The sequence below is a fragment of the Myxocyprinus asiaticus genome, chromosome 23, assembly GCF_019703515.2.
Source record: "Myxocyprinus asiaticus isolate MX2 ecotype Aquarium Trade chromosome 23, UBuf_Myxa_2, whole genome shotgun sequence".
NCBI classification, from domain to species: Eukaryota; Metazoa; Chordata; class Actinopteri; order Cypriniformes; family Catostomidae; genus Myxocyprinus; species Myxocyprinus asiaticus.
This window is the reverse complement of record NC_059366.1, coordinates 20,066,403-20,081,668: the sequence shown is the minus strand read 5'-3', so window position 1 is coordinate 20,081,668 and position 15,266 is coordinate 20,066,403. Positions and strand designations below refer to the sequence as shown.

The following is a 15,266-nucleotide window of genomic DNA, read 5'->3' as shown; positions in this document are numbered from 1 at the left end:
TGACATGACTGGAGTCTTCATCTCATGTGAGTGAGTGCTCATGAATTAATTTCAAAATAGTTTCAAAATTGCAAGTTATTCTTTAGCAAAAAATTGTTTTATATTGATCGAGGGAAAAAAAATACTCCGTGCACCTTTAAATTCGCAATGGGTGAAAGGTGCCACCATGTGTTGTTCCTGGCAGGCTACTCAGCCTTACAGGCTGCATATGGTTAGGATTAGGGCGGGGGTGGGATTAGGACACCTGCTGCCTCCCAGGAACAAACTGAGGCACCTTTGTACAATGGGCTTTTAAAGGGATAGTTCACCCAAAACTTCTCACATTATTTACTCATCTTCATGATATCCCAGGTGTGTTCCTACACAGTTGTAAACAGTGCTGCTCTTCCAGCTATGTCACACATAGTTCTCGCGCGTTTCAAATGCCAATGGAATTACGTCATACGCGCATTCCGCTGCAGAACGGAACCATGATTTGGAGCAGAGGTTCCCAACTCTGTTCCTGGAGGCCCCCCAACACTACACATTTTGGATATCTCCCAAATCATACACACTTGATTTAACTCATCAGCTCGTTAGTGGAGACTCCAAGACCTGAATTGGGTGTGTCAGAAAAGGGAGATATACAAACTGTGCAGTGTTGGGGGGCCTCCAGGAACAGGTTTGGGAACCACTGATTTAGAGTAAAAAAAAATAAAAAAAAATAAAAAAAAAAGTACTGAAATATGCATCTTTTTTGCACCAAAAGCGATTGCGTCGCTTTAGAAGACATTAATTTAACAGCTGGTGCCGTATGGATGACGTTTATGCTGACTGTCTGTGATTTTTGGAGCTTCAAAAGAGAAATCTCCATTCACTTGCATTTCAAGAACCTACTGAGCTGAGATATTTTTTAAATTTTCTCAAATGTCATACACTCATGGGATATCACGAAAGGTGAGAAAATAATGAGAGATTTTTCATTTTGGGGTAAACTATCCCTTTAAATTTGACACCCATCTTTAGTTGTCGCACCAGCATCAAATCGGGCACAACCAGAAACCATCAGGATCTGCTCTATGAAATTTTGTTCAATTATTCAAGAATAACTAGACTAAGAGGTGAACAGAAGGAGGCAGTAATGCAACAATCCGGATGCCAACTGCCATAAAACCCCAAAGAAGAAGAAGATGTTTTCGCACCAACACACTAGGCGGCAGTATGTAGCTCGATATTTTTAGTTTAACCAGAGACTAACTCACAGAAAGAAAGAAAAAACCCGGAAGAAGCTTGATCACTTGACCAGTAGATTCCTTCAGTGTGATACAACTTAATTTAGTCTCTGTTTGCTTTTGTTCAGCTATTTCCTCGGTCACACATACCAGGGATTTTTTTACAACTGTACTAAAGAACCGATTGACACTTTGAACGCTTGTGTCTTCATAAGAAAACTTCAGCTGGATACACATTGACAGATTCCAGTGGTAAACTTTGCGACGAGGACCGTATCAAGTCTGTGCTTTATCATTTTCATGTTCACCTGGATAAATTGTCCAGGCTTATTCAACGGTGGGTTGTGTCTTTCTGTGCTGACTCACGAATCCAAACTGTAAGCATATACTTTTCAGAAATTATTCAGATAAATAACTAACTTACGGGGACGAGTTATGGAATATGGCTACGCCCGACCTGATACTGAGTCTTGGACTAATTGGTAAGATCAAAATACTATATTTTATGTATTATAAGTTGAATAACTATGGCTTTGTCTCGTTTGGAAGGCTGCATGCTAGGTAGGACGCGTCCTTTGAAGGCTGTATTATACTGAGCGTACTCGTTTAAACGAGATGGCCTTCGTAGGACAAACGGAAACGGAACGTAACATGGTTGCTATGACAGCACGCCACTCTTTAACAAGCGCGAGCGCTATGAGTGAGACGGTAACAAATTCCCTTTAGAAGGGAATGTATGAGGTAAATTTTAGGAGAGTTATAATGATGTAGACAGAAAATAAAATAGATTTTGCAGGTGTAGTTTTAGTCCAATACTTTATTTTAATTATATATTAATATAATTATACATATTTTGTACTCTGCACCCATCTACTGAGGTACTTCAACTTGGGAATTTACATTACGTTTTTTTATTTTATTTTTATTTTTATTTAAAGAATATAATATACAACAGTATACAGAAATATACATAAATATACCAGAGTGTACAGAACATTTTAATCAAAAAAGTAGCTACGAAAAATACTACGTCTTTTTTGCTTTTTTGTTGACAATATTCCCCAAACAGGTGCTGTAGTTCTTGATCTCCTGGAGAAAATGAATGAAATTTGGCTTGGACCCTGACCATTTCTTCTTATGTGGAACTTCCTCAAGATAATAAAAAGTTGTACAAGAAAAATAAAATTATTATTATTATTTTCATTGGAATAATATAAACATATATCAACATTTTTAAGCTTGAATATAATTTTGGTTTTCCTTCTGATAAAATTTTCCATATCCACCCAAAAAATCTTAGAGTATACACAATTACAAAAAAGATGGACAATGGATCCTTTTTCTATTGAACAAAAATCACAGGAATAAACAATATCCAAATGAAATCTCTCTAATACACATTTAGCTGGTTATATACCATGTAAAACTTTTACTTTATTATTTAAACAATATTTTTCACAAATATTCCAAGCTTTAGTCCAGTTTATATTTCTAAACACATTGTTCCACAATTAACTTTTATGAGTAGCCATTTCATCTATTATAATATTTCTAATGTTTATTGGTACAATGGTGTTTAAGGATATCAGTATCTCCTATAAACATGCTGTCTTTAACATATATTGTCTCAGAAATATCACTTCCACAAGCTCTTACAAAATGTGTAACCTGCTGAGGTATGGCATCAAACACAACAGTGTATACACCAGATGGCATATCTAAGGCTAAAGACACATACAGATCTTGATAACCCTTCTGCTTTAGACAGTAAGACCCTTCCATTCAGGGATAAATCTCTTTGAAGCCATACATTAAATCTCCTTTTAATTTTGTTAATTATAGGTCTGAAGTTAAGCACACTGCGTTCATTGTCAAATTTATCTATGATAACTCCTAAATATGTAACCGTATGCTTGATGGGAATACCATTTAATTCTGTTAAATCACATGTTTTAAGTGAAAACAGCACAGATTTATTACTATTCATTTTTAGACCTGATACTGAAGAAAACTCTTTAATACAACTAACCACCTTTATTACTTCTAAGTCATTTTTAAGAGAAATAGTAGTATCGTCTGCCAATTGGCACAATTTAAACACTCTTCCTAATACGCTAATACCTTCAAATTCTGCTCTTTTTATGTGTAGGGCCATCATTTGAGTAACTAATAAAAACAAGAATGGAGATAATGGGCTACCCTGCTGTATACCTCGATTAATCTCAAATCTACTAGTTGTATCTGTTGTTAATTTGACTGAACTATTACATCCATTGTAAATGGTTTTAATAGCTTATTGGAAGTATTCTCCAAAACCAAAATATTCAATACATCTAAACATAAACTTATGACCCACGGTATCAAAGGCTTTGTAAAAGTCTATAAATAAAATGAATGAATCATTTGGTATGTAACAATTGTAATCAATTATACCTAAAATTAACCTAATATTATTACTAATATGTCTCCCAGTCATAAACCCTGATTGTTCTTCATCAATAATTTCTTCCAGACCTTTCTTTAATCTTCTTGCAAAAATCAGAGCAAACAGCTTTGCATCATTATTCAGAAGGGTAATTGGTCTCCAGTTGTCAATATAAAATGTATCCTTATTAGGCTTAGGAATAATTGTAATAAGACCCTGTTTAAGAGTTGCAGGTAATTCCCTGTATGCTATAGATTCTTTGAACATGGCTACTAAAAAAAGGAGATAACTGAACATTGAACAGCTTATAGAATTCACTTATAAGCCCATCGTTCCCTGGAGACTTATTATCTTTTAATCCCATAATACAGTTTTGAACCTCTTCCAATTTAATATCTTTGTCACAAAATAATTTAAATTCTTCATCTATTTTCTTTGTTGTACTCAAAAATAAATCTGTTTCTATGTCATTATAAGGATCTGAAGTGTAAAGATTTTTATAAAACTGAGTGACATATTCAGCAATTTCTTTATTGTTTTCACATACTCTGTTATTAATCATGAGTTTACGTATAGATGATATTTCACAATTCTGTTTTTCTAAATTAAAAAAAATATTTCGTGTTCTTTTCCCCTTGTTTCATCCACTTCTGTCTACTCCTTATAAAGGCACCTCTAGCTTTATCTTCATAAATTGTGTTTAATTGTAACTGCAAGGAGGCCAATTGTGTAAATTCTTCATTTGTTAAAATTTGCTTACTGGATAATTTCACTATCTCTTCAATTAATTTATTTTCTTTCTTTTTATTTTGGCAGATTTTTTTCCCCAAACATATAGCTATGCTCCTTATTTCAAATTTCATTAATTACCAATTGTGACCAAATTTATTAAGGGTACATGCCCGTTTCCAATATTTCCTTATAATTTCAACAGCTTTATTTGTGAACCATTCATTCTCTAACAAGGTTTTATTCAACTTCCAATAGGCTTTTATTGGACCAACTGGATCTCCAACATTATAGCCTTATGATCAGTTAATATTGAAGTATCAATTTTAACTAATTCAACATTATTTGCACTGTCTGCAGAAATTAGCCAAAAATCAATACGAGAGTGTTTAGTCAAATCATTATTACTCCAGGTATATATTCTTTGGTGTGGGTATATATATCTCCAAATATCTAAAAGATCCATTCTTGCACATATGTGTTTTAAATCACATGTTTTTTCATTGTTTCTTGGAGGCCATCTGTCTATTTCTTCATCCATAACAGTGTTAAAGTCCCCACCCCAAATAATTTTTGCACAAGGAAATTTAGAACTCATTTGGTTAATTTTACTCTCAATTGTTAAAAACAAATTATTATTATTCTGCTTATTGTTAGTGGCATAAACATTCACTATAATAAAGTGAGAGAGATCAATACTAACATGTAGAATTATCCATCTACCTTCAGTATCTGTTTGTTTACTGTTAACTTGTCCTTTGAATTTTTCTTTTAATATAACTACCCCTGCAGATCTGTTGCTACCGAACATTACTTGTGTTTGAACATCATATTTACGGGCAAATTGGCGTAATTTTTTTAGACATTTCCATTGAAGCAAAGAATTGTGGGTTGTGAGTGCCCACGAACGATACACCTCATGCACCCTCCGGATTCCCGTGAAAGAAGGTAGCATTCGAAGGCTGCATTTGAAGTGTCCTGCTCGCTTTTCTGAAACGAGACAGCCTCGATGGCGTATGCTGCCGACAAATGCGACCTCCGGAGGACGCATCCTTCCAAACGAGACACAGCCTATTTTGTCCCCATGTACAGAGAAAGATGTGAATGCAGACACCCTTTGGGTTTGGTGCTATCCCTCCATCAGTGCAGATCTGCGAGAGGTTCTGATGAGAAAATGTTGCCTGACTTTGGTCAATCAAGTGCTGCACACGTTTGTGTTTGGACAGTACTGCAGAATCTGGTACTACATCAGCACTGTAGAGGTTCAGGAACCCACTGCGCTTAAAAAGGTACAAGACATAATTAAGACGTAACTACTATCCTGAGAGTATACAGGCCTGTGCTCAAATGAACCTTAAAATTATAACTTGATTTTTAGACTCTTTCTTAAAAGTGAACTCATACATTTTTTTTCCACATTAAAAAAGGTTTACTCCTAAAGAAATTAATTGTTATTTGAAACATGTCTATAAATCATGAAGTCTCCAGTCATATCAGTTACTTTATAAAAGCTGTTTTATTCTACACAGAGAGGGTCCCCTCATGAGGGCAGCCATGTTAGAATCACATGACCTGCTGAATACTACTCCATTAATCTCAGTAACCGCCCTGTTATTGGACACTCATGGATTAAATTAATTATGCATGATTGTGAAAAGTACATTTCTACAATGGCATCGATAACTGAAAGCTGTTGTGTTTGAATGATGTTGCATCTACACCCCTAGGTGTCAATGGAAGTCCAAGATGACATTAACAAAAATTACTGAGTACACCTTTAACTTCTGTAATGAATCTGACAACTGTTTTAATATCTCCTCATGTGGGTTTGTTCTTTACGTATCATGTACTGTGTAGATAGACTGTAATCATTTCTAGTTTTCATCTATATGTTTGATTTAAACTATGTTAGATTACTGACTATTCAATTTCATTCTCAGGTGACACATTTTTCAATAGTTGTCACAGCTAAGGACTTTAATCCTGAAAAATATGCTGCATTCAGTAGAGTTCTGTGCAGGTAGGTTTAATTTGTCAAAAGTGAAAATCAGTTAGTGGAGGTTCCCTACCGTTCTCCGCATGGACAACATTAACATGTTACTGTTTCGTAAAACCAATTAACATGACAGTTTTGTGCCAATTCTAAGAATATATGTTCATTTGCTGTGTGTTCCTGATGTTACATCTGTAACAAAATGTTCTTGTTAAGGACTTATGTGAAACATGGAAGTCCTGTGAAGATGATGGAAGGCTACATTGCTGTTCTGACCAAAGGCATATGCCAGAGTGATGAGAATGGCTCCTTCCTCATCAAAGATTATGACATCAGGAAAGCTTACTTGGCTGGCTCCATAAAAGGTCTTGGTTTTGATTCTGTATAACGCAACCTGGTCTCATAGTGAAAACATGACTCTATAAACATTTTTTGCAAAACTTGTTATATGTGTCTCCAGGTACAATTCCCTGCAGTTTCCAGGTGAAATGAACACTAGAGGCGCTACAACAACTGAGTGTTTCGTTCACTTTAATGGCTGATTATGATTTTATAAATACATATTTTTCTCTCTATTACTCCGACCCAGAGTAATTTGTGATATTGACACACTTTTACTCTATCAGGTGAGCTGCCGCACAAGCTAATCATCAATCCAACATGATTAACTTGTGCGGTAGCTCACCTGATAGGGTGTTGGATGTAGAATCAGAAGACCGTGGTTCAAGTCCAGCCATGAACTCAAGCTGATATGTGAAATGAGTCATAGAAGCGGAATGAAATTGTGTGGTTGCTTCAGAAAATGTGCTTTTTAATTTTGCTTCTGCATTTTAAAACACTATTGGTTAAGTTTAGGCGTTGATTTGGTAAGGATGTCTTTTTTAAACGTCTCATTTATATTTTATAACATTATTGGTTAGGTAAAGACAGAAGTTTTAGAAACAACGATCTAAAATTCACCTTAAATCCGCATCTGATTACGACACCATTTTACTTACTTTTGGCACCCTCAGCTGGACATTTCACTGGAAAACGGCAGCCAAATGTGTTATACAGCATGTACATTTTGAATTGCAAAACTTTTGTCATTTTCACTTAAATTTCATGAGATCAGGCTGGAATAACATGAATGGGATAGGCTCCACGTTTGCTCGTTTTTAAGACCTCATGAGATGTCTAATCTTTATTTTAGATGTTGTGTCTCAGTTTGGTATGGAGACCATTATACTTTACACTGCACTAATGCTGAAGAAAAGAGTGGTGGTATATCATCCGCGGATTGAGGCACTGCTGGAGTTTACAAGGTAAGTGGAAATGCTCATTAATCGTTAACAATTTGCTTGTTTGCTGACCTGTCATTTAGTGTAAGATTTTTATCCAAAGCAACTTGCAGCACTCTTGCAGTTACTCTGGAGTTGCCTGAAGTTTGCTGCCTTGCTCAAGGCCATTTTGGCAAGGCAGGAGTTATTTGAAGCAGCCTGTATTCTGACCTTTTAGGACATAATTTGTATTATCCTGGTACAGTTCATCATATACTGCTGAGATGTCACCATAGCAACTATTAATTGGAAAATATTAAGTATCTTAACCTTTATGTCCTGTGGTAATGTAACAGAGAAGCTTTGTCAAATGTTTATGGCAGGGCTATTCAACTTCCATTGACATGTGGGCCAGATTAACAAAAATCTTCGGGGCATGTGGGCCAAGCCAGAATATTTTGTTTACAAAGAGCTTCTATCTACAGATATCCTGTTATAGAAGGCCAATAATATTTGTTCACTATATTAATAAAACTTCTGTGTTTATAGCTTTAATTTTATTTATCATGAGAAATATTTCCACTTAGCAAGAAATTCTGAAGAAAAAAAAACAAGACAAAAAAAACAGGTAACTTGAGACAAAAAAACAAACAAACTAAAAAGTGCTTTTAAAATTGGTCCATAATAGAAAATAAATCAGATGGTTACAAACACTTTAATTGAACAATAACAGTGAAGTTTGTTTTAGAGGCAATGATTTTAACTTTTGACTTTTCAAATTGAATTTCTTGACCAAATTAATGAATAGAACTTTTCTGGTTCTACGAACTCACGCTTGTCAGTTGTACATGATTTTAGTTCTTTAATCTTCCCATTCCGTCAATATGACTGATGATGATTATTTGTAGTGCAACCTCTGGAAGTGTCTATAAAATGTGGCACTCCTGCATAGCACACTGTTAAAAACATTGAGACATGGCGTGACGTCCGTCTGGCTCATGTTTATATAGGAAAACGGACACAAAACGTGTTCAGTGGGAACAGCCCCTAAGGCCAGTCAACCAACAACCTCACATGGTCTGAATTTGGCCAGTGCGCCACTAGTTGAATAGGCCTGGTTATGGTGAAAAAGTCATCCACTTAAAAGGCTGGAAGTGGTAAAAAAAAACAATTTCCTTTTAAAACCCAGAGCACTTCCTGGCCTGGTATGGCATAGAAAAGACTGGTCCATCCTCCACCCTTTTGTTCACCTGGATGATAATGAACTGGAAAACCTCAAGATCTGCACAGGTATTATTTCCCACAAAGCACTACTGGGTTTCATGGGAAAGCTGTTTTGGGAGAAACCACACAGAAAAAACATTTTTGAATGAATCTCCGTGTTCCCTATCTCTGTAGGGTATGTTGCGGGGTTTGTGGATCCAGAAGTCAGAGACCGATCAGACCTGTTTGATGTGTATGTTAATCTTCCAGACAGTGAGATCACTATATCGCAAAATGCCAAAGGTGAGTGTTTCAACTCTGCATTTTGAGTGGGAGTGAATTTAATTTTGGTTTGATTTGAAGTACCTACCTTTCATTATGCTGTGGGATCTTTTTTTATAGAGGCAATGGCTATGGGAAAACTCCATAAAGAGATCGGCCACTTCATTGTCCAGGCTGCAGATGACGCTGATCGCACAGATGCACAGGTCATTAAGGTGAGTTAAGAACAAGTAAGGTCATTGAAAATATCATAAATGCCACATGATCAGCAGCACGTGTTGCATGGCCTAATCTGAAGCATCTAAATTTTCCTAGACTTTTTTTTTTTATTCCAAAGGAGTACATTCTTGTTACTTGTTACTGTTTTTATAATCAAACAAGCCTCTTTTTTTCTACATTTAAATCTGTCTTCAGGATATTTCATTAAAAACTAAGGAGATCCTCAGTAACCTGATGTCTCTTGCTGATGAAGTAGAGAATTCTAAATTGACTTTGGAGACTCTGAAGCAACAGCACTACCCCCCAGCTACTGAAAACTTCCTCTTCCACTTAGCTGCAGCTGAGCAACTCCTGAAGATCTGACCAATCAGTGCATCCCGTTCATCACTGACATGACTCAGTCATCATTCAGAGAGAATATTACCATCAGTTTTGGAATTTGAAAAAAAATAAATAAAACAAAATAATAATAATTTTTTATATATATTTATAAACATCAGTGTTTAGAAAACTCATTTGCGGCTGTGACAGGGATATAAAGGTATTTGGAATATGGCTAAACATGACCCCTCGTGCATTATATCATTAAGAAATGTGATAATGAAACATTGGATATGACATATTTCTAAGTCAAACCTATAGTACTTGGATTTTGAGCCAAGGAACATTTTTTACACTTCCTTTGCAAGCATTTCTGAGTTTTTTGTAACCATGTTTTTTCATTAGCCTTTTTTGTTTGAACTCTTTGATACGATTTCTCAAAAGAAAGTCAGATGGTTGCCTAATTCATCTAAATGAAAGGCATATCTGTAAAGAATAATACCTTGATGGTATGGGAACTTGCACTTCAAGAATAGCAGTAATCCGAGTAACAGACCGAAATGAGACAGAAAAGTACTGAAAGTATTACTGAGTGACAAAACCCATTTTTAAAGTTATACTGTTAATTAATCTATTGACTGCTCATGTGAAAGTACTTTGTTCTTGATTGTATACTGATTATGTATTGCTGGTTGTTAATACAAAGGTCTATACTAATGAAATGGAACTTGGTTCCCACAGTTTCAATTTCTTACAATGTGTGCAATATATCTTGAAAAAACAGGATGTTCAAGCTGTACTTCTCTAATTTCTTAATCACTGTCCTAATCATTTCAATAGCAGAGATAAAAATGCTGTTTTCTCAGCTATATTTTGTTAAATGTATATGTGATTGCTAATTATACAAAAAATGATTACCGGTAAATATTAATGGTAATAGGAATTTAATTGACATACACTCAGAAGCAGTGGGAATAATTTATAAACGCATTAGCATTATTTGGTGAATTCCATATTCAATGCAATGCCCAGACCGTTTCAGCCTGAAATGCAGCTATTAAATAAACATCAAAACCTCAAAGCCTTACTTCTTTCTTTGGTCAAAGAGTATTTCTTATTTTGTAAGAGCTCATAAACCCGTTTTATGGTACAGGTGACCTGTGAGTAAAGAACGTATGGTCTCATCAATCTTAAAATGGTTCTATTAACCACTATCTTGAAATGCAGTTGACTTAGCATTCTGTATTGCTTTCATTGTCATTTTGTGTGAGCAAAACCTGTCAATAAAAGTCACCCTCAAGTAGTTTTCAGTTACAATATCAGAGTCCTCTGTGGTAAAACAGTTCCTTGTTACTGGCAAGTGAATGAAAGTCCTCTTCTAAATGCTCCTTCAAAATTCCAAAACCTCTTTTTGCAGATTAAGTTCTTATATTGGTAATGGAAAATGATATTCCATTTTTTACATGGAAAACAACATTTATCTGCGGATAAATTATAGATCAGCACTACCAACAAATAATTATTTATCAATTTTCCAATGTATCTTACCTTGCCAAGCAGTGGAAACAGACTGAAGAACACAGGAATCATCAGACCAAAAACAATGGCAGTACTGATGTGTTGTACAGGGGCGATTATCATTGGGTTCCTCTGGACAAACTTAGCCCTAAAACATTGACAGCTGAGTTCACATTTTCACTATCAAAGCATAGAACAAATACTCTTGAAATGGAAGGCTAGTACCTTTTGATGAGGGTTAGCAGTAGACTGTAGACAGCTGCAGTGGTGCCAAAGTGAGTCGATATTGAGATTGCTGTCTCATTTACAGCCTAAGACCAACAGATGATGGTGGAAAACATTAAATCAGTTAAAACAATGGCTGATTAGACAAGAGGCTTAAAAAATAATAATACCAATCACATGTTAGGTTTACATCATAAAGCAACAGAACAGTGCAATAACACCCTCATCTATAGTGACTCAATTTCAGAAGCACAAAATGACAATGCAGTTTTGCTGACATGCTTTTCTTGCAGTCTGACCTTGAAACCAGCTTCTTTTGAGACTCCAACTGCATTCCCATTAGAATCAAATTCTCATATTCCATTCTCTGATTCTTAACTTCTCACCACCATTACATTGAAAGCAGCTAGACAAGCTAAAAAAACATATATATAGATAGATAGATAGATAGATAGATAGAAATCAGTTTACTTATTCATTACAGACGTTAGCTGGAGTTTGGTTTCCAGGTACTAACACTTTACTAAGCAAGTAAGACAACTTAATACCATTCAATGGTACTATCACACATTGTAGATAAGTAATATGTATGAAATAGAGTAACAGTATGAACACACTCTATTGTACACTGTGTAATATAGGGTATTAATTTATGGTTTGTGCTCCTAAGATCATCTAATATTATTCATGTTTTATAAAGACACTATCTGTACTACTGATATTTTGTAGTGTCTAGTAGTGTGTCTGTTTGGATCTGCCATGTAACATTAAGAGTAAAGGTTTTGACGACACTTTCAGTCAAGAAAATTGGTTAAAATTAAAATAGCAGACTCATACAGTCAGCCAGGTTAAAGCTAATGATCAAGACACTCCACAAATGGGCAATTTTCAGCAGTCGACATTTAACAAGACACTACACATGTTTATAACCGAGAGGAAATTATACAAACTTTAAATCTAGTATTCCTCTGATGGCATCTGTTTCTTAGAGTTTGCAGCCTTGGAGCTTATCTGTATGTGCTTGATTCCATGCTCATGAGAGCTGTGAATCTGGTCCCGTCCTGATAGTAAAACGAAGCGTGATTGGTTGAAGATAGAACGACATCCACAAATGTGCAAGAAGCGATCCACAAATGCACGCAATTTACAAATGAATGGTGGACAGTTGTGTTTGAGTTAAATATATTTGTAAATCTTTTTTTTTTATTTGCAAATCTCATTTTATTTATTTGTGAATTCACTGTATTTTTGTGAAACAAAAAAGAGAATTTTCTTTTGAAGACAAAGAGATAAAAAAAATTTTGAAGACAGAAAAAAACATTTTTGAAGAGTTTTCTCTCTCTTTCTGTCTTCAAAAAACAATTTTTTTTTTCTTTCTTCAAAAAATTTTTTTTTTCTCTCTTCAAAAAAATGCATGCAGTACCAACCTTGGCCACCAGGTACCACTATCAGTAAACATGTAATCTTATGCTTTTAATGCTTTCTCTGTTGCTATATAGCTGAATAATACATTTAAGGGTTTGCAAAACTTAAGACAAAATCAGGTTACATATGTTTGATATGGCATTCGTTGTCGTGTAACAACTGGAGTTATAGTTTTGTTTGAAATTGTTGGTCTTTCTAAACCATCTATGCCGTTTGCTCAGTGTTGCATGGTGGAAGCGAAGGAATTTATTGAGGAAAACAGGAAACATGGGGAAATTATTATTATGTCTGTCCTTTTGAAGTGTTAGGGGTACATCTGGTAATGTTAATATTGTTGTAAGTAATCTAATTTCTAAACGAAAAGATCATTTATAAACTAAATCCTCGCGACTGAACGGGGATGTCATGTGCAGACTCTCATGGTGGAATTTAATTATAATAATATATTTTAATATAACAAGTTGTCTGTGATTTTGAAACACACTGTCAACTGCAGAAGTGAAGAGTTCCAGATGAAGAATGTCAAATAAATATCCAAATATTGTTGGTCTGTCTAAACATGAGCTAGACAGTTACGCCGATGTTAATGCTGATACCAAACAAACTGGTGAGGGGTGAGGAATCACCTGTAGTATCGCTCCCGGGGGGGAGAATAGTAGGTTACACACCTGTTTTGTATTAGCACTATGGGCGAGAAGCTATAAAAGTATGATTTCTGTTGTTAGGGGGGGTTTTGGTACTGCTAATTTTATTTATTTTTTATTTATTTTTTAAACCGGAGCTGCCGTACCGGGACGTGGGCTGGCTGCGAAAACGCCGTGAGTAAATTGGGAGGGGTTATTTGCGACTTCGGGGTAATCTTGAACTCGAGGTTTAGGTGGCCGCTGTTGATGTGTTCTACGAATGCTGTATCCCACGTCCGGTAGCGGTTTAGGAAGCCAGCAGTACATTTTGTTGATAGGTTATTTGTTTTACATGCTTGTGGGTTTCTTTTCTCCGGGAGGCCTCATTGAATGTTATGTGTAATGTTATTTATTCGTCCCTCGGCGTTTATTATCATGAGCGTGTGTGTGAGTGGGGGTATGAGGGCAGGTGTTTCTCTCTCCATATGCATTCTGTAATGTAATTGACGACAGCTATGTATTTAGCTTGAGTGGGAGTAATGGCATGTATTGACTAATCATTGATGGTGTGTATTTATGTATTCTGTGGATATTTATGTGTTTCAGAGATTTGCTGTGTAAGGAGTTTGTGTATACCGGGTGGTCATATAAAATAATTTGGTGTATTGTACTATAATTTTTAAGTTCCCCTAATGAATATATAGACTCGTTTGTTGATGCTCTAAATGTCCCAAAGTCAGTCTACTGTGGATTGTTAGCAATATCAAATGTTTGCCAGGATAATTGTACTTGTATTAATGGATCAACCTGCAGTTCCCCCCCAAACAAATGTGGATGAGTTTAATGAAAATCTGGTCTCCACAATTATACAGACAGCAGCGGAAACAATTCCAAAAAGTAAAGAGGGTAAGGGGAAAAAAAGAGTGTTCCCTGGTGGGATGGAAACTGTAGGAAAGCTGTCAAAAATAGAAATAAAGCATTTAGACTATTAAAGAAACATCATTCATTTGACACATACAATATAAAGAGCACAAGCAATAGTTAGGAAAAATATAAGAACAGCAAAACATGAATATTGGAGGAATTGCAATAGTATAGGAAGACAGACTCAATTATCAGAAGAATGAGTGGCATAAAAAGAAAGCATGAAATACTGGTATTATGTAAAAATAGTAAAAAAGGCAATTAGTAATATAGATAAGGCAGAGATGATAGCGCAAGTGCTAGTGAAGATTCAAAGCTCTGAAAATGTATCCGACAAAGCTAAACAAGAAAGGAACAATATACTTGAAATAAATCCACATGTAGCAATCAAAAGAATTATTATAGGGGATAACACAGATTTACCTTTTAATATGTTTGAATTAAAGAAAGCCTTTTTAAATGCACGGCAAACATCTCCAGGAAAAGATAATGTCTGCTATACAATGTTAGCTCATATGGAAGATGGCTCACTGGCTGAAGTTCTAAGGTTATTTAACAGAGTATGGGAAACAGGCAAAATCCCATCAGCATGGAAACAGTCAGTTATTGTACCAATTCTAAAACCTGGGAAAGATTGTCAGACCCATCAATCTATAGGCCAATAGCCTTAACCTCTCAGTTAGGGAATACAATGGAAAGGATGGTAACTGAGAGACTTGCATATGTTCTAGAAAGTAAAGGTTTACTCTCACCATATCAAAGTGGATTCCGCAAAGGAAGAAATACTATGGATTCTATATTATATCTTGAATCAGAGATTAAGAAAGTCCAGACGAATAAAGAAATGGTAGTAGCTGTCTTTTTTGACAGCGAAAAGGCATATGATATGCTTTGGAAAGAAGGACTCCT

The 15,266-nt window shown here is 35.4% G+C and overlaps 1 protein-coding gene across 4 annotated transcripts; it reads left to right on the top strand.

The window, feature by feature from the left end:
- The first annotated feature begins 1,250 nt into the window (after window positions 1-1,250).
- LOC127413594 (DENN domain-containing protein 10) lies at window positions 1,251-10,929 on the top strand. 4 transcript variants are annotated; one of them, XM_051650853.1, is made up of 10 exons: window positions 1,251-1,693; window positions 2,281-2,350; window positions 5,458-5,654; window positions 6,306-6,385; window positions 6,575-6,723; window positions 7,551-7,662; window positions 8,807-8,907; window positions 9,016-9,123; window positions 9,223-9,317; window positions 9,517-10,927. In XM_051650853.1, the coding sequence occupies exons 3-10, from the start codon at window positions 5,532-5,534 to the stop codon at window positions 9,682-9,684; spliced, it is 936 nt and encodes a 311-aa protein (XP_051506813.1). In that variant the 5' UTR covers window positions 1,251-1,693; window positions 2,281-2,350; window positions 5,458-5,531; the 3' UTR covers window positions 9,685-10,927. The 4 variants fall into 4 exon arrangements, with proteins under 4 accessions (XP_051506813.1, XP_051506812.1, XP_051506811.1 ...); XM_051650852.1 differs by lacking the exon at window positions 2,281-2,350 and having other exon boundaries at window positions 9,517-10,928; XM_051650851.1 differs by lacking the exons at window positions 1,251-1,693; window positions 2,281-2,350 and having other exon boundaries at window positions 2,359-5,654; window positions 9,517-10,929.
- The last annotated feature ends 4,337 nt before the right edge of the window (window positions 10,930-15,266 follow it).